Genomic DNA, 24,297 nt, shown 5'->3' with positions numbered 1-24,297 from the left:
CGACACAAGCTTTCAATCTCTGTCCTCCCACTACCTTAAGAGAAGTCAGAGGCATAGCTAGCTAGCTTAAATCAGTTGATCTATGCCCCTATGCATGGCTCGCCAGGGAGATGCATTCGGCCATGAAGCACAACCTATGTTTTTAATGTCCAGGTAAACAGATGACACGGACCTGCACACTGCAGAATGAGTAAGGAAGGGAGCATCATTCATTTATTGTTTCGAGTCAATCCCCTTGGGACTGTTGTGACTGAAGACGGCTAATTTCACAATTCCCTCCATCACTCTTTTCTCTCTCCTCTCACTCTCTGTGGCGAGAGCAACAATCACAGCCTCAGCAGGTTGCTATGGGCATTGAGGTGGAAGGCAGAGTGAACAGAGCAGACATGGCCATGGCAGTGAGGAAAGGGAAGTGGGAACAGCAATTCCTCCATCACCAATTACAGACCTGTTATTTCAACATAACTTGAAGAGCATGAGAAGGAAGAGATGTTTTTACCCGACCCATTATCTTAACCTTTAATGAAAGAATAATTGTACGTGAGAAATGTATGTGTGAGGAGAATCTGTAAATTGGAATGTTCATCTCGACTGCAACATTTAAAAGACTGTATTCAAGTAGGACAGAAAAAAACACAGTGCTAGGTGTTTCATAAGTGTAGTACTCAAATTACGTCATACATAAATGGGATTTTTTCACCATGGGAAAATGGTCCATGCAAGTGGAGTCTAACTGGCATAGACACATTGCATAAGTAGATACACTTCCTGGGTCTATTTTCAGTCAATAGTGGCCCCTGCTTGTTTCTTTTTGTGTCTAAGGACTGAGGGGGTGGTCTTTGCCAGTGCAAAATTGGAGAAAAATCCAGATTGGGCTGAATTGCACTACGTTTTTTTCTCTGCCTGTTTCAACTATTCTGTATGTAATCCAAATTGCATCCACATGGGAGAGAAATGTAGTACCTTCACAGTGTCAAGCTGGATTGCATACAATGCAGTGGTGGTCCGTGCCATTTAAGATTAGGGAGGATGATTATTTGAGCTTGGCCTCATTTCTATTACAGCACATTGGATGACTGTCATTCATATTCCATTCACCCAGCTCAATGTAACATCGACAGGTATGGGCTACTACATTATACTTGCATTTTCCCTATACCCATCATGAGGTTGCTACAATCAGACTCATCCTTTCGTTTTCTTCCGTTTAAGAAACATTTTGCAACAGAATCGGTGGAATGAATACATCCCTGATCAACCGGACACACAGTTCATTTTCATGGCAGCCACATATATCATCATCACTCCTCTCACCTTTCAAATGAATACAACTGAAAGCTTACTTTGACTTGGAAGAGTTGCAGTGTTGTATAGCCTTAGCCAGCTAGCCACATAAATAACATTCCTCTCTGTTTGAGTCATGTTGTTGACTAGGCTAAATTAGCTGCATTATCTAAGTAAGTGAAATGTAAACTAAGAAGAAGAAACAAATACAATGAAATATAGCTAGCTCTCTCGGCTGCTTTGCCTTAATTTTTTTAAAGAATGTATTTGTTCAAAACTGTTCATCTATTGTCTTTCTCTGAGTCAACTAATCACCACAATGCATGCACTGTAGTGCTAGCTCGCTGTAGCTTATGCTATCAGTACTAGATTCATTCTCTGATCCTTTGATTGGAATGGCAACATGTCAGTTCATACTGAAAGAGCTCTGATAGGTTGGAGGTTGTCCCCCGGATGTCGTCATAATTACTATGCAAGGCTATGGAAGGGGAAACCAACTGTCCTCCGGCTACCCCATGGTGCTACCCTACAGAGTGCTGTTGAGGCTACTGTAGACCTTCATTGAAAAACAGTGTGTTTTAATCAATTATTTGCTGACCTGAATATATTTAGTTTTTATCTAAAAAGGATAACTCTTTTAATGTTTCACTATTTAGATTTTTCCTCTGAGGAGCCTCCACTGGTATACCCTACAGTTGAACATCTTCACTCAGGGGCCTTCCGGAGGAGGAAATGTTATGGACTGCCAACTGTCTGGTCTGGACCCTGGTCAACACTATACAGCCTCATGCATTATTCAATTGGCGTGGTCTCTCCAACACAGCGCTCTGTCTGTGTCACTATCACCGCAGAGCAAGGGGGGGTAGAGAGAGAGAGAGAGAGAGAGAGAGAGAGAGAGAGAGAGAGAGAGAGAGAGAGAGAGAGAGAGAGAGAGAGAGAGAGAGAGAGAGAGAGAGAGAGAGAGAGAGAGAGAGAGAGAGAGAGAGAGAGAGAGAGAGAGAGAGAGAGAGAGAGAGAGAGAGTGTGAGTAAGTGGAGGAAGAAATGCCACAGGGAACACCAGGCAGATTTGCCATCTGGACCTCTGAGGTGACAGCTTGACACACGTTTCAAGAGCAGCTAAACGCGGGAGCAAATTCACAAACTTGGCCCCCTCTTGAGAAAAGCTATGCTATGGTACATGGAGCGTAAAGCGGTTGGTGCAGCGGAGCGGTCACATGGCGTGTCACAGTATACGGTCGAACAGAAGTCAATGCTCCAAAATTAATTAAGCTAATGGTGATGTGACAGGAGAGATGTGTGTGGAATAGAATGGACTCTATCAAGCATAAACTTACAAATAAGCATACTGTGTGGCAGTCAGTCATTGGTACGATCAGTAACACTCATGTCTTGTGAAGAGTGCTGATGTCTTGGTCTTTTGCTCGTTAGCAGGTGCATCGAGTTCATCGTACAACTTCATACATCTGTAATAACTGCGTATGGACATGCACAGGCAGACGCACGCATACACACACCATACAGACACACAGGGTACTAACAAGCTCATCCAAAGACTACTCACACTTTCTCCAGTTGGTGTGCTCATGCTCACGTTTCCTTCAGTTTTATTATTTAATGTACACCCTGAAAATCCATATGCTGGAGAACAGCTCCGTAACAAATGTATATGGTTTCCATTACAGTATGGTAGAAAAAAAGGATCAATGACATTTCCATTTTATCAATTTATATTGCTCACCATTGACTCAGACATCATTTTCTTATAAAACAGAACAGTTGTCAGTGAACAAATAGTACAGTTAATTATAAAATGTTCGGGGGGAGAAAGCAGAAATATACAGTACAAAATAGCTATCTTTTCAGTGTAGAAATCCATTAATACTCTTTTGACGAGGAAAACACCTCCAAGCTCAACCCCATTTTGAACACAGACGAAGAACAAAACAGGTGAAACTAATGACTCCCCCATCCCTCTCAATCTCTCTGCACACACAAGCACACTCAAATGTAAGACATCCTTTGAACACTGGAACTGCCATAGGGCAACGCCCACTGCCATTTGATTTTGTAATTAAAATAAAGCAACATCCTGCTTCTTCGCTGACTTTCCCTTCATATTTGTATTTTACATTTTGCTCAGCTGTCAGAATGTTTCAAATGTCCTTTGTAAAAAATGATCTGATCATGGATTCTATTACTTACTACTAATCTAATTGATAAAATGTATTTAAAATACATGTTGAAGGAGTTTCTATGTTGGTATTTACAGGTATTTTAGGTTGATAACATCACAGTAGATGAATCTCAAAGGGTCACCGTTCTCTAGTTGGTTCAAAAAGGCTTCTTCAGCTGTGCCCTTAGGGGAACCCTTTTTCTCCTGGTAGAACTCTTGAGTTCCATGTGGAAATGGTTTTACATGGAAGCCAAAAGGGTTCAACCTGGAACCAAAAAGGGTTCTTCAAAGGGTTCTCCTATGGGGACAGCCGAACAACCGTTTTAGGTTCTAGATAGCACCTATTTTTATTTTTTTTAAGAGTGTACTTGTACGCTGAGATGCTCAGCGGTTCTAGTGTTAGATGGAATTTGACATAATAAGATTTTGATGTTGTCGCGTATTCAGCGTTACTCATAAGTTGTTAGAAGTGGCATGAACTGTATTTGTGGCACACGTACATAATACTGTATCTTGCTCAAACACACTATCAAGAAATGCAAACACACTCATGCATGAAGACACGCGACAGATACACACACACACCCACACCCACCCACACAGACACGCACGTTGATTTGGCAGAAGAGCACTGTAGTACTTACTATAAGAACAGGAGAGAGTTGAGGCTTCGTCCATCTTCAAAGATTACAGAGGAATCCTCTGTGGAACGTTCATCATTCCAACGAATGAACGCACACGCACGCACACACACACAAACAAAAGAGCTGATTGGATATAGAACATCCGTCCCGCTAGTGCTCTGACCCTATGGCAATAGTCTCATATCAGTGAGTATTATCCCAGAGGGAACTCTGCTTCGAAATGGTTTCACTGTGAAATCGTCTGGTCCTCTCTTAATGTGACAGAACAACCACAGAGAGAGTCCTTCCCAGTCCCCACCAGACAGAGGGCTGGATTCAATCAATGTATTGCTGAAGCGTTACAGATTGCACAATGAAAATGTAAAGGTAATTTACGATTGAGTCGACATATGCAGCGTTTACCGTGAATGCAGTCTAAACTAACTTGGGAACATTGCCTTTAAATGTAAAATCACGCTGACTGAATAGAGCCCAGAGACACTCAAAACACCCACCCCTAAAGGCTTTTGTTGTCGGAGAGAGACGGTAGATTTTTTGTTCTTGAAATAGACATATACTCCAGTTGAGAAGTTTGAGACTCAGGTTTACCTTTTTAATTTATTTCCTGGCCTGATTATGGACCAAGGTGTGTAATTACAGTTGTCTGTGTGTCTGGGAATAGACTGAGTCCTCCACCGGGTGTGATTGGCAAGAGGATCTGTTGTTCTCCAGAGTAGATCCTCAGACCTTTTAGAAAACGACCTCCAGCTCCCCAGGGGACTAGATGAACAATGACAGCTTAACTCAAATATTACTCAACAAGACAGGTGCACACTGTAAATTTATAAAGCAAACAAAATACACATAAATACTTCTGAGCCGCAAATCAGGGGATAGCTTATTTTGTAGCCGTCTCGACGGAATAGAAATGATTCATATTTTTTTAAACCACAGCTGCAAATAATGGGTTGTTCAACAGCAAAGAAAACTCATGGAAATGGCTGGGCTGAAACTTCACTGTGAAATGTCTGGGCGGTCACAGCCCTGTCCACTTGTCACCTTCATTAGATGTAATGTTCCGTAAGCTCCACAGCCCATTTCCACATCGCCAGCCTCCAGCAGAGTGACAGGGTTCCACTGCTCATTGTGTCACACGCCAAGTCGGAGTCCCAAGTTTCCATGGCAACGGTCAGAGGGGTGCTGCAGACGCGAAGTGTTTCGACCCCCCTCAATCTGGACTAGCACAATTGGCTAATCAAAGGGTTAAAGTGGCCGGTGCGTTAACAGCAACCTCAGTCATAGCTGGATGAACACTGTCCCAGGGCAGCTGAGAACCAGTCAGATAGAGTATAGAGACCTTGTAAAAGAAAAGAAAACATAAATATTCAGTGGGATAGAAATCATGAAAGTCATTCTTGCTCCTATATCAGATTGTCAATGGGCTCGTGGAGACGTTTAGAGAGTGCCACTGTAGGATCAGAACAGACAGTAATGGAGAAGCTGTCGTGTTGTAGGGCCTTATTCCTCTGCTAGTTCGCAATGGGCTGGTTAAACATACATCTTCTAGTGAATGGTGGGTACGTCTCCAAGCCAAGCTCCAGGCAATGGTCGGGGACACGTGTATTCATTCTGAGGGGAAAATAAAGATGACAAAGTTAAAACAAGCGGTGGTACATTGGTGGTGGTTACAACAAAGTAATTAGAGTTCCTGATTAATCTGATCATGGCACAATGGAGCCATGACAATGCAAGCAAAGCAAATTAGGGTAAGCAATTAAGCAGACAATGAAATGCCACCGCTTTGACGGTTTAGGGGTTTGAAATGGAGTGGCTTCGCCTAATGATAGAGACAGAGCGAAGAGACTCCACAAAATTAAAATAGTGACTCGTCATCCATGTTCATTTTCAGAAATGTTAATGAAAGTTTTGCCAATTAAATCAAATTGTTCCATTGTGTTCAATTGACCTTGCTTACATTAACACTTTATCTGAAACAAATTAAAACATCCTGTCTGAATACTAATGGTAATGTGTATTGTGCACAACGATCGTTATCTCAATTACCTTCTAGTTGGACAAAGGCCTTAATCTAAAGAATCTCTGTGGTGCAGACCTAATAGGCTACATTATGTTTCCCCCTTTGAAAGACCTCAGTAATTACATGACAAATCGGGGCTCGCCGTTTTCCTCTCTGCAGATATGGGAATGGATTAACCCATGTTGCTCCTCCACAGCACTTGGGTTAAAAGTCCATTAACCTGGTAAAAAAAAAACTAAAACCAAGCTCCACACCAGCTTGTTAGAATCTTCACACTTTAACTCCAGAGTCACAAGCTGTGAATGAATCTTAAACCCGAATAACGACAGGAGGAGACTCAGTCTCTGCCTTACCAAGGTTGCCTCTTTGCATTAACCTTTTAAGAAGCCTATTTTGGGGCTTGGCTCGAGGTAAATCCAATCTTAATAACGGAGATGCTTTGGATTTTGCCATCCTAAGCTATTTCTGGAGTTCTCAGAATCCGCCTGGAATTATAAACGTGAGGCTTTCTGCTGCCACAGCTTAGATAACTATGTGTCAGTGACAGATGCCCTCTTCCTCTGACAGGCTGTAAAGCTACATATACAGTAGGATGCCCTGAGACTCATTTGGATTCAGCCTGCTCTCAAACACAACTCACTCATCTCTCTCTAAACATTATCTGATCGAAATGTGTTGCGTCTACACATGGAAATACAATCTGTCTCTTATCTGCTCACATTCTCCATATTGTGACCAGATTCCCTGTATGCAAATGAATCTAACATGCCTTATATGACACACCCACTGGGCACACGCTGGTTGAATCAACGCTGTTTCCACGCCATTTCAATGAAAGTACGCTGAACCAATGTGGAATAGACATTTAATTCATGTCTGTGCCAGTGGGAAGCTGTATAAATCGATAGAAAACACCACACGTTTATAGTCAATAGTTTTATACTCTCATAATTTAAGCCTACTTTTGTTATCCAACATTTTAAGAATGGGCTTAATAGGCTACAGTCCCTATAGACGGGTGGGCTGATAATGTCACGAAAATGATGTGTGTGCATCAATGTTGCCCTAAGCCACACGTTGTTATGCTTCTGAACAGTCAGATAATAGCAACAATGACAAGAAGCTGCCATGTGAGGAATCGTAGGTGGCTCATTACAGCTCATTGTATCTTGTTAACAGTTGTTGTATCTTGTTGATTGATACCATGTCTTGTTTTGAGGTGTTTTGACAGATTTCATGTCAATGCTAATTTGGCAGAAAAAATGCTAGCTAGCTAACCAACAAATGTAACAATGTATTTGAGAGACAATGAGTCTGACAATGAGTGTTCAGGGAAACTCTCTGATCGCTAAAAAAGACACCAAACAAACGAGCTGAGTATCTGGATGTGTGTACAAAGTACAATTAATGCACAGTATAAATAAAGAGCACACTTAAGTTAGAGAGTAGGCTACAAATCCGACTGGGATATTTTTTTTTTTTGCGGTCATCCAACTCGGAATTCTAAGTCGGACACTCGGGCATCTTTTTTAGATCGCTGTCGTGTTCAACAGAACTGGGAGCTCAGAACTCGGAAATCTCAGACTTCCAACCTCATTGCGTTCAAAACAACTGGGAACTCTGACAAAAACAAGCTCCCACTGGGAAAATGTATTTGAACGGTCATCCAATTCCAACCTCATTCTAGAGCTCCGAGTTACGTCATGATTTTACCTTGTATTTTTCCAAGTTCCCGGGTTGTTTTGAACGCGACAAGAGCTATGACTTGCTGACCTGAAGATCACTGACATGATTTTACCTCGTCTCGCCTCGCCCCCCCCTCGAGTTCCCAGTTGTCTTGAAAGCACCATGACCATCAGATTCAGTTACCATCAGTCCAGTAAAATAAAAAACCATTTCGATTTATGCTCAGCTGTGCCCCGCAAGTGCTACAACAACTGATCTATTTTGTTATCGAGATTTGAAATGTAATATAGTCTGAGAAGAACAATGTTTGCAGGCCAGGCATAAATGTATTAGGCCTAATGCATAAACCTCAATCCTACATAACTGTTTTTATTTGGTTCATGTAAAAAAAAAACATCTGAGCTGTAAATCTCGGCTTGCCTTTTGACTGCGAAAGTGATCTTGACAGTTTGGTGACCACTGAATGAACCTATAGCAAGACGCGTGGTCAAATGATTAAAATACATGGATAAAAGAGACAACTGGTAAAAAGTGCAAAGGAGGTCACATGTTTAGCAAATGCTATGGCCTTAAGTAGCTGTAAGAGTCCTTCATGTTGTAGCCTACATTATATTTGGACATCTTCTGCACTGTATTAATAGTTGGAAAATGCAACAGAATATAATAAAATTGAAAAGGATTGCATTATAATAGCACTGTATTGTTTTCACATCTGATACAGTAACCAAATTATACTATTCACCTCCCACCCACTGTTCATTCTGGCTATATCTACAGGTGGAAAATTAGGCCTACATACTACACCTAGCCATATACTTGTCATGCATTGCACCCTTCTGCTGTGACTCCATCATAGTCTGTCCCATGCATCCCCAATACATTTGTAGTTCAGTGGAAATTCTGATATTACAGTAAATGGTCTTTCTGTACAATGTTTTCAAATGTTTGATTTTGCGCTGGGATTGGATGTGGGAACAGGAGAACCAGTTCTCTCTCTCATCCAGAACAATATTTTTTAATATATATATATATATATATATAGCTGTATGCAGTATTGGACTGTGGATTCCGAACACAGTGCACAGGCACTTGCTTTCTAACAAAGACCATGATCTTAATTCAACTGGCTGGTGTTATTTTTTTGTTGCCAAATGTATAATGCTTGCGTTGTCTGGATTTGATTACTTACATTTTAAAAATATATATTTTCACCTTAATTTAACCAGGTAGGCTAGTTGAGAACAAGATCTAAATTACAACTGCGACCTGGCCAAGATAAAGCAAAGCAGTGCGACACAAACAACACAGAGTTACACATGGAATAAAAAAAACACACAGTCAATAACACAATATAGAAAAAGTATATATACAGTGTGTGCAAATGAGATAAGATAAGGGAGGTAGGCAATAAATAGGCCATAGTGGCAAAATAATAACAATTTAGCAATTAAACAGTGGAGTGATAGATGCGCAAAAGATAATTGTGCAAGTAGAGATACTGGGGTGCAAAGGAGCAAAATAAATAAATAATAAATAACAGTATGGGGATGAGGTAGTTGGATGGAATATTTACAGATGGACTATGTACAGGTGCAGTGATCTGTGAGATGCTCTGACAGCTGGTGCTTAAAGTTAGTGAGGGAGATATGGGTCTCCAGCTTCAATGATTTTTGCAATTCGTTCCAGTCATTAGCAGCAGAGAACCGGAAGGAAAGGCGGCCAAACGAGGAATTGGCTTTGGGGGTGACCAATGAAATATACCTGCTGGAGACCGTGCTATGGGTGGGTGCAACTATGGTGACCAGTGAGCTGAGATAAGGCGGGACTTTCCCTAGCAAAGACTTATAGATGACCTGGAGCCAGTGTGTTTGGCAAGGAATGTGAAGCGAGGGCCAGCCAACGAGAGCATACAGATCACAGCGGTGGGTAGTATATGGAGCTTTGGTGACAAAACGGATGGCACTGTGATAGACTGCATCCAATTTGCTGAGTAGAGTGCTGGAGGATATTTTGAAAATGACATTGCCGAAGTCAAGGATCAGCAGGATAGTCAGTTTTACGAGGGTATGTTTGGCAGTATGAGTGAAGGATGCTTTGTTGCGAAATAGGAAGCTGATTCTAGATTTAATTTTTGATTGGAGATGCTTAATGTGAGTCTGGAAGGAAAGTCTACAATCTAACCAGACACCTAGGTATTTGTAGTTGTCCACATATTCTAAGTCAGAACCGTCCAGACTAGTGATGTTGGACGGGCGGGCAGATGCGGGCAGCGATCGATTGAAGAGCATGCATTTAGTTTTACTTGCATTTAAGAGCAGTTGGAGGCCACAGAAGGAGTGTTGTATGACATTGAAGCTTGTCTGGAGGTTAGTTAACACAGTGTCCAAAGAAGGGCCAGAAGTATACAGAATGGTGTCCTCTGCATAGAGGTGGATCAGAGAATCACCGGCAGCAAGAGCGACATTATTGATGTATACAGAGAAGAGAGTCGGCCAGAGAATTGAACCCTGTGGCACACCCATAGAGACTGCCAGATGTCCGGACAACAGGCCCTCCGATTTGACACACTGAACTGAACAGAGAAGTAGTTGGTGAACCAGGCGAGGCAGTCATCTAAGAAACCAAGGCTGTTGAGTCTGTCGATAAGAATGTGGTGATTGACAGAGTTGAAAGCCTTGGCTAGGTCGATGAATACAGCTGCACAGTATTTTCTCTAACCATAACCGATGGCGGTTATGATATCGTTTAGGACCTTGAGCATGGCTGAGGTGCACCCATGACCGGCTCGGAAACGAGACTGCATAGCGGGGAAGGTACGGTGAGATTCGAAATGGTCTGTGATCTGTTTGTTAACTTGGCCTTCGAAGACCTTAGAAAGGCAGGGTAGGATAGATATATGTCTGTAGCAGTCTGGGTCTAGAGTGTCTCTCCCTTTGAAGCGGGGGATGACCGCAGCAGCTTTTCAATCTTTGGGGATCTCAGACGATAAGAAAGAGAGATTGAACAGGCTAGTAATAGGGGTTGCAACAATTTCAGCTGATCATTTTAGAAATTACACTTCAAGGACATCCGTACAAAATGCGTCGTTGACTACCTCCAAAGGTGGTCAGAAAGATATAATCACAATCAGATCACAATGCGTATTTTAATTGTCTACACATCGACAAATGTGGGCACAACCAGAATGTGGACAAGATCAGGACAACAGACGCATGTTAGAACCAGGTATAAATGGAGCTTCGGAGTCTCTCAGTTGGGGGAGCTAATTGGACACTGAGTTCATCTTCGAGCCGCATGCAAGTGCAACTTTAACACAGCTCAAACAGCCACACACACACACACACACAGAGAGACCTTGACTACAGTCATTCACAGAGAAAACCTGAATACATTGAAGCAAAAATGTAAAATACCTTTTCTACTAGTGAATGCACACAGGCTCAGGTAATGTAAGACCCCTGGATACTACCTGCACTTGCTTAGCAGACAAGAATTCAACACAGACACTGTATTGAGTTGCACATAAATATCTCTATTGTTTCACTCTATCCCTACTTTTCCAAAGAGTAAGTGACATTTTACATTTTTTGAGTAAAAACTTAAATTATTTTGCTGACCCCTGGTCTAGAGATTCCTCTCTCCAAAAGGTGAACACCTATACTGGCATCTCAAACAAAGTACTGTACAGAGATTCTTCTCTCCTTTTCTGGAAAAAACGGAGAGAGGGCGTCTGACCCCTCTTTCCTCCTCTCCGTCAGTTTGCGATGTGCTTGTAATTAGCCTGTTATAGTGTGCACTAATTAGGATGATATAAACATGAGGTAATTAGTTTGCTCTTTGTCAGGGGAGCGGGAGCTAACACAGACATATGCCAGCCGCTCTCTCTGGGAGCACAGGCTCCTCTCTCCCGCTCTCTCCATCCACTCAGGGCTCCAATTAGCCAAAAGTCTCCCCACCAATTTATTGTATTTCTTTTATAGAAGCTTTCACTCCCCTCCTATACGCCATTATGAGAAGAAGCAGCAAGCAGATGCAATTAGAGATGCTCCGGTGTTCGAAAAAAAGGGAAATCACTGGAATTCTCTGTCTTTTTCTTGAGCTAAATCATGCTTCAGTGACCTGTGCATCCACCGTGGAGAGGGTTAGTGTGGCTGTGGAGGAACACGGCCCACGCTAGGTCTTTGTAGAGCATGTGATTAACAAGGTTGGCTAGGACTGGGGAGGAGGTGAAAGTGAGGAAGCACACTGGGGACTGTGTGATTCACACCCGCCAACAAATGAGATAATGATGGACGTGTAGCAGCTCTAGTCTTCTCACCGGAAAAGGACAAAAGAGAGAGGGATGAAATGAGAGCAAAGCTGAGGTTCTCTCTCAAATCAAATCTCTCTCCCCCTCCCCTCTCTCTCTCTTTCTCTCTCTCCCTCCCTCCCGGTCTGTCTGCCTGTCTGTCTGCCTGTCTGTCTGTCTGTGTAGAGCGTAGGCACATTGTTAATGTTGCATCTTACTGGTGATATATTAATATACAGTACAGCTCTGACGTTGGTGCTATTACAAACCTCATGAAATATATATATTTTTAACTCTCTCTCTGTGTTTACACCTTTCAAATGAGCATTTTGGAAATATCAAATATATAAAGGACTTTGACAAAATTGTGTTGACTTTGTATGTCTTCACATGCCAATAGCTAGACAAGTTAGTTCCCAGCCACATAAACACAGTAAACATCCTGCTGTATCATCCTTAGAAAACATTTCACAGAATGTTGGTGACATTCATGAAGACGTGTTGTGTATGACGGGGAACAATGTTCTGGCTGCAATGTTTTATGTTAGCTGATTACTAACTTCCAAATAAACAGTGTGATCAACACAAGGCAAAAACAGAGGGGCTAAAACCAATTGCTGGTCATCTGTCACGAAGCCTGCAGGGAGATGTAGACGCACACTCAGTAATTTGACTGCGATCTGCTTGCATTTTGTGGGGGAAATCTTAACAAAAATCTCAAATCTATCAGAACATGTAGAGTAGAACTACACATTTACATTTCAGTTATTGCTTTTCAAATTGTCATACATTGACCAACATATTGTGCAACACTACCAGAAAGGAACAAATTTTGTCATGAAAGTGAGAGGGTAGATAGATCTAAAAACAATGCTAGGTGGAGTAGCAATCATCTGAAACTATACTGTAGGCAAGTCTGAGGTCTACTGGAACACATTTCATCAGGGTCATTCTCACAGAGGTCTCTACCTACCAGGATACTGTGCTATTACAGGACAATGCTATAACATGAGAACAGCTTCTCTCTCTGAACATAGACTGTATACTTACTATCCTATTTTGAAAGTATACAATTTGCCCCCATCCGTTCCCCCCTTCTTTAAGAAGAAAATAATAAAAGCACATATTAACGGTGGTGCTGAAAGCATGAATGCATGAATATATAAATCTTGACAGCAACAGTAATATTTTGCCCGGGGACACATATCATGACTCAAACTGCAATGCAAACTTCAACGTGACAGGGAGCACAAATCTCCAGGAGCCTAACAAAGGGAAGGCAGGCAGGCAGCCAGCCAACACATCTGCCTGTATAGGAGGTAGCTATGGACTGCTGCAGTGACTAAGTATGTTATAGAATAGTGATTAAGATTTTGGGGGGCTGGATAATGATTGTGTATGTACATGCAATGCAGAGCAGAAAAAAGACACAAGCTTGAAGAATGGTGTTGGCTGAAGGATCTCTCAAAGGAAATGTGTCGCAATGACTTGTAGAGAGGATCCAACCAAGGATGTCCCGATGAAATTGTGCGCGCGTGTGTGTGTTAGGCGTGCACGCCTGCGTATGTGTGTGTGTTGTGATTTATGAATATGATTTATGCTAGTGATGGATGACCACATTAGGAGCGGCAGCTTCCTTCCAACATAATCTCACTCTATTCCTCTCTCTCACACACAAACATCATCAACAATCCAACAAACTCTTGAATTCAACAAACCCAGGATATTAAAGTAATATTACAATGATGTTAAAATGTTTCCCATTTGTATCTATTTATTCATGGTTTATAATACTCTAAATCAGGGATAAGCTCTCCACCTCGAATATCTAACAAAGAAATGTGCCTTCTTCAGATTTAATTCAGTAGTTAAGTTTAGAGAAAGGCTATCTCCACTCACCATTATTATTTAAGTGGCCTCATTAATATGTACGCAAAGAAGGATCGTAATTGTAATTACCGTATTCTAATACAATTAGAAAAATTAGGAAAATAAGTAGACATTTGAGTTTTTCCTGTTTTTCTTTTCAACTGGGCAGAAGAGAACACAGGAATGGTGTGTTATATTCCTACGGTCACAGTGACTGCAGTCTAACACTGGCACCAAGTGAACGCACATCTCGACAAATGTCTCCGTTCCCCTCGGAAAAACCACCCTTTAATAATTCAAACATTTGCTGAGAAAGAGAGCCAGAGTCTTTGTGAATTAAAATTAATGTGACAAGAGAAAAGAGGCAAATATGTTCTCAAAAAACTTTACGGGCAAAAAAAATGTGTCCCCGTTTTCTTTTCCAAGCAGGAGATAATAGTGTGGAAGCCTGCTGGTGAATTTGATCTTGTTTAGTTTGACAATCTTTCATGATCTCTATTCAGGAGAAGGGGACACAAAGGTGACACAGGGCATTGTTTATTCCATTGAAACTGCCTCCACTTAAGCAACCCTAGGAATGGTACAGTCAAAGCATGTGCTGTACAGTTTAGAGTGCAAGGTCTCAACAGGGCAGCCTTGGGACTTACAATTAAAGAACCAGACTACGGAACACTCATGAGTCATGGAGTAGTTTGAATATGTCAAGAAGCCAAAATGTGACTACTCAGACAATAGTCTGAAAGGAAATTTGGTATGTGAATGGACTTTACTTCAACTGCAAAATCATGTTATAGAAACTGGCAAATGGTATGTGACATAACTCTATTCAGCAAGTCAAATAGAAACAGTTGTATGTGTTGGTCAGATGAAAGTACACTGTGGTTCCCAGTGTTAACTGGTCAGGTTCACGGTCCCGTAGACCAGGCGTGCCTAGATACAGATCCATATCTCCTCTTTGACCCTTCAGTAGAGGGTAGTGATGGGCATTCTGAGTACTTCTCGGTGAGAAGGATCTTCTGTCTCCAATCACCGACAGCACAAGAGCCATTCACTTTCAGTCGGCCTCTCGGTATAGTCAACGACCAATCATATTCACCTGAAGAAAACTGAAATCATGCTCAACGGGCCAATGGATGCTAAGTCTGCCCTAGGAAGCCTAGAAATGACTGCAGGTCTCTAGGGGCACAACATAACATGTGACAATTTCTTCTCCTCATATGCACTTAGTCAGGAGCTGCTCCCCCCAAAATGACCATGGTGGGGATGGTCAGAAGAAACAATCCTGAGTTGCCTCCTGCCTTGTGTTTTTCCTCTAAATGTGCCTTCACTGATAAACACACTCTTCTGTCCTACTGACCAAAGAAAATGAAGAATGTGCTCCTGATGACAACTCTGCACAAGGTTGCCGCTGTGAGTACCAGGGAGGACAAGAAGCCCAACGCTGTCCTGTCCTGGATTACAACAGGAACAAAGGGGAGTTACTTTTTAACTTTCCAGTCTCATGTACTTTCTTTCCTATTACCAGATAAAATGTTGTTGTTAGGTGAAATGCACATTGAATTTGTGAACAATACGGAGTCATTTCTATTCATTTGAATATGTAAATATGTTTTAGATGTGATAAATTAAAACAACTCTTTGATGCAGTTTTTCACATTACTATGCAAGACATGAAGTATCACTTGTATGTACTCATTCCTTTATTTTATGATTGTTGCATTTTTGCAGGTTTCTGGCACATACTCTTGTAAGAGGATGACCGTACGTTGGCCATGGTGGTGTTCTTCAACATCCTAGATGTGTCGGCCTACAACGCGTTTGTGGTGAATCCAGGCTGGGAGCAGGGGACATTCTTCAAAAGGAGACTAGTCCTAGAACAGTTGAGGAAAGCCATGGTGGCATCCCTAATTCAAAGGTGCCAACACCTTCCCCTAACACCATCCTCTGCTGGATTGGTGAGAGAGGGCCAGAAGAAAGATCTACGGCCGCCAGAGACAGAAGAGACCAAAAGAAGAGGTGCAATCTGTGTGCACCAAGCAATGTCAAAACGAGCATTATGTACCATAAATGCAGTGCATATATTTGCAAGGCACATGCAGCAACCACCACGTAATGTCCAACATGTGCGTGAGAACACACAAAAGGGAACCACCATTGATTGACAGATTGTGAACATTTTAATGTTTTTGTTATTGTTAGTAATACTGTTATTGTTACTGTTGTTCTTTAATGTGTTCAGACATTAATTGTGTAATATGGTAAAGTTTTAATGTGTAGTTTTGGGCCTATGTCCTTTCTTTACTAATAAAATCATTCCGGTCAGTTTTGACCGGGAACACAGATATTATTTTGTGCAGATATTATTTTGTGTCACAATTTAAAAAATAGAAATTGTTTCAAAACAAATGTCCTTGCTAAACTTTGACACAAAGTAGTCTGTGATAAATAGCACAATATGTTTCATCTGAGTATTTGTTATTGTTAAAATAATCCATACATTATGCTTTTTTTAAACTCAAAAACTTGTTGTATGAGCTCAGGTCAATGAGGCCTACAGGCCATAAATAGCAAATAGAGGTTCAAAACTTGTAAGGCAGAGACGGTTTGCCTCGGGCCAGGGAGCGACTTGAAGGTAAGGTTTTGACCATCTTCGTGCTTCTGGGCAGCGGCGGACATCTTGCCACAGACGCTGTGCTGGGTTGAAGGAGAGCGGGGTGAAAACAGCCTTCTCTGCAGCGCCGTGGAAGAAGCAGACCTCGAACCCTAGCTGGAGGCTGGGGGAGGGGGGTATCCTCAGGGCCAAGCGTTTACTGTGGCAACAAGTGGCTCGGTCAATGGGAGCAAATTACTGGTTGCCAATGTCCCTGAACCTGGTGTGAGATGGATATCAGAATGACGGTACCAAGAAAGCACATTGTTTCTACCCAAGGTTCCTCGTGTTCAGGGGTATCGAGAGTGCGGCATCATCCAGCTGTGGGCATAATAAGCACAGTTTCTTCCCCACATTCTGACACACAATTGTCAAGAGCGGTGGATAAGTTGTCCCAGTCCTCAGGGTTTCCCTCTGTCCCTTAAGGAGATTATGTATGGGAGACTGGCAGCATGCTCCGTCCAGTGGCTGGCATGCGCAGTTTCACCATGAGTGATGAGGATGGTGATGAGGATGGTGACAAGGGGGTAGTTTTCTGTGTGTCCTCCTTTTCATCATTAAGTCAATGGTCCTAGAAGTCCTAGCACCTGTCGTGAGAGAGGAGATTTCCATCCTGGACTTTAGTGTTTTAAACAAGCTCCTCAAGGTTTGCAAAGTTCAAAATGCTCACATTTCACTGGCTATTGCAGTCGGTGTCCCATCGATTGGTTCATGTCCGTAGATCTGAACAATGCGTACTTTCATGTAGTTGTACATCTTTCCCACGGAAAGTTTCTGAGGTTTAATTTCAAGGATGTGACCTACGAGTTTCTGGTGCTGTCGCTCAGCTCTCCCTATCGCCCCGAACCTTTTTTTACAGTGATGGCGATGGCTTTGGCAATGGCGTGATGCCAGGGGATCACAGTATTGGCCTATCTGGACAATTGGCTAGTCGTAGCGGAGTCGAGGGAACTTGTTGAACTCCACACTGCTACACTGGTTTCCCAAATTCAGTCTCTGGGGTTCATAGGGAATCACAAGAAATCCTTTTGACTCTGGCTCAGCGCATTCAGTTTCTGGGTCTGCTTCTGTACTCAGTTCTGAATCATGCATTTTTGTCCCAAAAGAGTAAGGTCGCATTCCGGCTGTCTGGCACGGTTTCCGTTGGGGCACTCTGTGCCTTTTCACTTGTGCCTGCAGTTATTGGGTCTGATTTTCTCTATGATAGCTGTGGTGCCTCTGGGACTTCTGTTGATGCGTCTATTTCAGTGCTAGGTGATTGCTACGCGTCTGGACTCATCTCATCACCGCCAGCAGTTGCTCAAGGTATCCGCGTCATGCCTAAGGGCGCTGACTCCTTGGAGAGACCCATGGGATGGGTAGTGTCCTGCAGGCTGATCACAACAGACACATCCTTACTGGTTTGGGGAGAACTGTGTGTGGGCTATTTGGAAAGAGGGTTTTGATCAACAGTGCAATCGGCGATGCATAACAATTACCTAGAGATACTGTTTTGGTAGCGCTGAGGGGTTTCCTTCCGATGTTAGAGGGCCAGCATGTGTTGGTAAGGTCCAACAACAGGATGGTGGTGGCGTAGATCAAATGGCGGGGGGGGGGTCTCTCTATCTCCTAAACCTGGCCCGTTAGCCTCTCGTATGGAGCAGTACACATTTTGACGCTCAGTGCGACGTATCTTGCCGAATCCCTCAACGTGGGTGCAGATCTACTTTCCAGAGGGGGTCCCATCTCTATGGAGTGTAGACTTCACCCCTCAGTGGTTGCCCAGATATGGACCAGATATGTGCCCGGTTTCGGCGCGTACATCTTTATGCATTTCAAGAAAACACGCATTATCATCTTTTCTTCTCAATGAGGGATCTGGGTGCTCCATTGGGAATGGATGATTTTGTGTATCAGTGGCCTCGAACCCTGTTCTATGCGTTTCCTCCGGTGGACCTGATTCAGGCCATTGTCGAGAGGGTCTGGCAGAAGAGTCTGATTCTGTTGGCACCTATTGGCCGAGACTACCCTGGTTCCCGAAAATCATCCGCCTGTTGGGCGGGGACCTGTGGAGGATTCCGCAGATATGTGATCTGTGGGTATGGCTCCTGAAAGATTGAATTTGATGGATAGGAGTTTACCCTCGACCGTGATTACAAGAGGGTTGTATACATATAAGTGGCTCGCATTTCAGGATTGGTTTCGGGTTAAATGAGTTTCTCCTTTTCGGACCTCTTTGTTGGACATTTTGATGTTCTTGCAAGAGCTTTTTGAGCAGGGCCTTTCTTTTTCCACATTGAAGGTTTATATGACAGTCATTTCGGCATGTCATGTAGGGATTGACGGCTCTACCCAGCGGTCTCTTCCTCTGATGGTGAGGTTCCCGAAAGGCCAGTGTCTAAGCCCATGGCACCCACATGGGACCTGGCTTTGGTCCTTGACGCTCTATGTGAGTCTCCCATAGAACCATTCAGAGTGTCCTTTCCTACAAGACTGCCTGCTCATGGCTTTGGCGTTGGCCAAGAGCGTTGGGGATCAGTACATCCTTCCTATTTGGAGTGTGGGCCTGGCGAATCCAAAGTGATGTTACATCCTCATGCAGCTTTTGCTCCCAAGGTTATGCCCATGTCTAAGAGGTCACTTGCTTTTCTTTCAAGCTGTTCCCTTTCTCACCTCCTCCGTTTGCTTCCGGTGAACAACAGAGGTGCCATGGCCTGTGTCCGGTGCACACTTTACGCACATATATGGATAGGACCAAGGATACAGTGGTTCTTCCTTTAAAAGTTGCAGCACAGCTTACGGGGTGTGGCACGTTATTTAAGTGTCAGCCATTGTTGCCAGAACGGAGCAATTTACCACAATCTGCCACCATCTACCACAAACTTTCGCGACATAAGCTTAAAACTTTTAAAGGAAGAACCAGGGTTTGTGACCAGCTTATTGTCTGTTTCGCTAATACAACTCGGGGTAGGGCGATTTCGAAGCAGCATCTTTCTCATTGGATTGTGGATCTCCCTAGCACATGATAGCAAAGGAAAAGGGTTGCCTAGCGGTGTGCATGCTTACTCCACTAGGGGTGTGGCAGCTTCTTGTGTATTACCCTATAAGGATTGGTGACATGTGTGCTGCAGCGAGTTGGGGTTCGGAACATACCATTGTGAGGTTTTATTGCTTGGATGTAACTGTTCCCAGTGTGGCTCATAGTGTTGTTATGGCTGGGTCCGGGAGAGGGTGTTAGGCAGTGTGCAGATTGTGCATTTATCTGGGTTACCACAGTTCCCTGTGGGTTTAAGCCTTGGGCTGCCTTGGGGTGCTTGGGCTGCCTTGGGGTGCAGCAGCGCGTAAATTGCGCATTCATCAGGGTTACCACAGTTTCCTGTTGGTTTAAGGCTTGGGCTGCCGTGGCAGCGTGCGAGTACACAATTTTCAGGTTACTGCAGGTTTGCTGTGGGTTTGAGCCCCGGGCTGCCATGATTCATTGACTCTGTTTGATGCTATGCAGCATGTATGTGCGCTTTACCAAGAAACGATAGGTGTTTTGGTTCCTTGTGTGACTTCTGACATTTCTTACAAGGTAGGTATTGTTCTTGAAACTGTGGGGTCTATAGACTTGGGCTGCAGTGGCAGCATGTCAGTATGTATATCCAAGTGGCAGCAGGTTCTGATTCCCTATATGGGGCTCTCAAAGTTCAGGCCTCATGAGACTCTGACAGTTCAGGTATCTGGTAAGTATTAGGCTTCTGAAACCCCTTTTGAGGCTGGTGGAACCCTTGTGTGCTTGGGCTGCCGTGGGCCTCCTAGTTTGGTTCACTCCGAGCCGGCTTGTTTGTCCCATGTTATACCGAGTGACATAATGAAAGGGAACGTACAGTTATGAATATAACTACTGTTCCTTGAAGGAGGGAACAAGGTTTAATATATTTTGGCCCTGCACCATTATGTAGTTTGGGATCGTTGAAGAGCGGTACTGAATTCTTGTCTGGGTTGGCGCTCCCCCCCTTGGGTTGTGCCGTGATGGGGATCTTTGTGGGATATACTCGGCCTTGTCTCAGGATGGTAAGTTGGTGGTTGAAGATATCCCTCTAGTGGTGTGGGGGCTGTGCTTTGGCAAAGTGGGTGGGGTTATGTCCTTCCTGTTTGGCCCTGGCCAGGGGTATCATCGGATGGGGCCACAGTGTCTCCTGACCCCTCCTGTCTTAGCCTCCAGTATTTATGCTGCAGTAGTTTATGTGTCGGGGGCTAGGGTCAGTTTGTTATATCTAGAGTACTTCTCCTGTCTTATCCGGTGTCCTGTGTGAATTTAAGAATGCTCTCTCTAATTCTTTCTTTCTCTCTTTCTTTCTCTCTCTCGGAGGACCTGAGCCCTAGGATCATGCCTCAGGACTATCTGGCATGATGACCCCTAGCTGTCCCCAGTCCACCTTGCTGTGCTGCTGCTCCAGTTTCAACTGTTCTGCCTGCAGCTATGGAATCCTGACCTGTTCACCGGACGTGCTACCTGTCCCAGACCTGCTGTTTTCAACTCTCTAGAGACAGCAGGAGTGGTAGAGATACTCTTAATGATCGGCTATGAAAAGCCAACTGACATTTACTCCTGAGGTGCTGACTTGCCGCACCCTCGACAACTACTGTGATTATTATTATTTGACCATGCTGGTCATTTATGAACATTTGAACATCTTGGCCATGTTATGATCTCCACCAGGCACAGCCAGAAGAGGACTTTCCATCCCTCATTGCCTGGTTCCTCTCTAGGTTTCTTCCTAGGTTTTGGCCTTTCTAGGGAGTTTTTCCTAGTCACAGTGCTTCTACACCTGCATTGCTTGCTGTTTTGGGTTTTAGGCTGGGTTTCTGTACAGCACTTTGAGTTATCAGCTGATGTACGAAGGGCTATATAAATACATTTGATTTGAGGAAATTAATGCGAGCCCCGGTATAAAAGCCAGAAAGGTGGGCCTTCTGAGGGCGGGCTTGGCATCCATTGACCTGTTGGGCGTGATTTCAGGTGAACATGATTGGTCGTTGCCTCTCCATAGTATGTTATACCTCGTTCCCCCCAGGGAACAGTAGTTATATTCATAACTGTACGTTCATTTGGCTCCCAAATGGCTCTTCATTCAGTACTGCAAAATGAGAACGCTTGCAGTAACAGTATGCAAATAAATAAAAAACACATGAACGTCTATCACAGATGCGGTTTGGTTCTTGGAGTTCACCAAAAAGATATGTAAAAAAAGAACCGTTCGTTCGTGAACGACTCATCACGAGTAGAGGGACAGACAGAGCTGTAAGACTGTCTTAAGCATATCTCAGGAGATGGATCCATGTTTCCTTGATCCCTCCTCTTGATATAAATAGAAATAGGAGTGCAGGAGCAGCTCATTCTTTGCTTTCAATTGCAGTTGAATCCCTGGAGGCTTTTTTCTCTCTGTCCCTCAGCCCACTTAATTGACCTCTTCTTACTTATGGACCACAGTGATACCAGGAAGTGGGGAGGGAAGGGCAGCACAAGGGGGTTGAGGTTTCTAATAAGACAAATGGCTTGACACTGAAGACCTGCGCGGGGGGCACATGGACGACACTGTAAATTAGCCTTTGTCTGTTCTAAATAATAACACACTCCCAATCACCGGCTGTGTGTGATTCGACATATTGTGTGTGTAGCCAGTGTATGTGTGTCTGCGTAGCAGTATGTAGGCTACAGCAGTGTGTGTGGGTGAACTGGAAGGTGGGTAGGTGTTACTGTTATCTGTGGACACAGTATAAAGTGTCTGCCAGCGCCGGTGGCAAAATGAAACAGGAGCAGGTAGAAGATTACAAAATTCAATTTAAGGCAATGGAGGGGGTAGGTCTTTGACATGAGGTTTCACACTGCCACTGCGTTTGTTTCCTTCCAGTGTCACAGCAACAGATCAGCCATAGAATCTCTCCCCTCACTGTCAGTCTCAGATCTGCTGTAAAACAGGCAGACTCTGGCTCTCCCTATTTGTCTTAGCTTCAGGACCCACCGTGGTGCCAGATGTAGCTATTAATAAACACTTCAGTAGGGATTGTAGTGTTGGGGCATTGGGATGAGGGAATAGTCTGCACGAGCCTGGGGTATCCTATCCATGCAGCCATAGTTTTCACACAAGGCGTCCGGGAAACTACTGCACATCGACACCAATTTGAGGTCATGCCTGCAATCTAGGCAGGAACAAAATCCTGCTACTGAGACACAGTTGAGGAGTTCAAGCTTAGGATATCAACATGTAAGAACGATCAGGGGCATCATTTGTTTGCCTCACTGGGCTCAGTGCTGTTTAGTCTCGTTTCCGTCAGTCACTGCCTTTTTATAGACCGATTTAGCCTCTCCTTTAGAGAGTCAATGGGAGTGTGATGTAGTGGAGCTAGACAATGGAGAGAGTGTTCAGGGACTAGTTCATCATTCACCACCTAAACCCTCCACTCAACCATGAGACTACCCCACACCTCCATTCTTTACATAGACAATTGTGATCTGCTCACTGAATCGATTAACAAATCAGTTAATTAATAATAAAATAATAGTGGAAAAAAATTGGATGACCAACACATTAAGCAGCTTTCTAGCAGACCATAGATCCAGTTAGTGGGGATGAGACAGGATTTGAAAAATGGGGACAAAATATCAAACCAGAAGCTATTACATATTCATTAACAAGCCTCAGTGGAATGCGTGATTTGAGCACTTAATGGCTACTTAAAGCCGAAGAGAGAGCGAGAGAGAGCGTGCGAGAGAGAGAGAGAAACAGAATGGCAGTGTTTAATGAAAGTGTTCTATAAATCAGGGATGGGCAACTCCAGTCCTCGGGGGCCTGATTGGTGTCTCACTTTTGCCCCAGGCCCAGCTAACACAGCTGACTCCAATAATCAACTAATCATGATCTTAGTTCAGAATTAAATTAGTTTAATCAGCTGTGTTTGATAGGGAAAAAATGTGACACCACTCTGGCCCGCAAGGACTGGAGTTGCCCATCCCTGCAGTAAACATTTTTTAGAGGGACACTTGTCAAGTGAAACGTACTGGAGGGTAAATTAGCGATGGGACATGCAAACAGTGGGCTGTGTCGGTCTGAACAATACCTCAACTAGTGGCACTGATTTGACACTGATTTTTATTCATGCCTCTGCCTGATGATATTATATTGGTACACGGAGCACAATCCGAGGATTCTGATGAACTGTATAAGATCACGTCACCAGTGATATCTAGAATCTAGAGAATATTCCGGACATGAAACCAGATTATAGTTTACTTGAAATCAAAGAACATTTCAGCTTCTTATGTATGTAGCGAGCTTTGAAAAAGGGGCAGCTCTTTTTGAGTAGGAGAAGGAGATCAAAAAGGCAGTTATACCTGACATGAAATCTTATGACATGGAAATATCTTACACAAAACTGTACACTTGGTCTTCAGTTTGACTTTTCACAGCCTTTGAGATAAACAGTAACCTGTTTCTATCGCTGGCTGTAGCAAGATGCTCATGATGATAACAAACAAGATATCCCAATAATAAACATATATACAGTTGAAGTCGGAAGTTTACATACAATTAGGTCGGAGTCGTTAAAACTCATTTTTCAACCACTCCACAAATTTCTTGTTAACAAACTATAGTTTTGGCAAGTCAGTTAGGACATCTACTTAGTGCATGAAACAAGTCATTTCTCCAACAATTGTTTA

The 24,297-nt window shown here is 43.4% G+C and overlaps 1 protein-coding gene across 1 annotated transcript in view; it reads left to right on the top strand.

Moving 5' to 3' along the window:
• LOC135517015 (probable flavin-containing monoamine oxidase A) overlaps positions 1-5,324 on the top strand; it is a 52,662-nt gene extending 47,338 nt beyond the window's left edge. Inside the window, 1 exon segment of the mRNA XM_064941052.1 lies at positions 5,168-5,324. Coding sequence (XP_064797124.1) covers positions 5,168-5,324 — 157 coding nt within the window.
• Positions 5,325-24,297: the final 18,973 nt, after the last annotated feature.

The sequence above is a fragment of the Oncorhynchus masou genome, chromosome 28, assembly GCF_036934945.1.
Source record: "Oncorhynchus masou masou isolate Uvic2021 chromosome 28, UVic_Omas_1.1, whole genome shotgun sequence".
NCBI classification, from domain to species: Eukaryota; Metazoa; Chordata; class Actinopteri; order Salmoniformes; family Salmonidae; genus Oncorhynchus; species Oncorhynchus masou.
The sequence above is the reverse complement of the archived record's forward strand: the minus strand, read 5'-3'. Positions and strand labels throughout refer to the sequence as shown.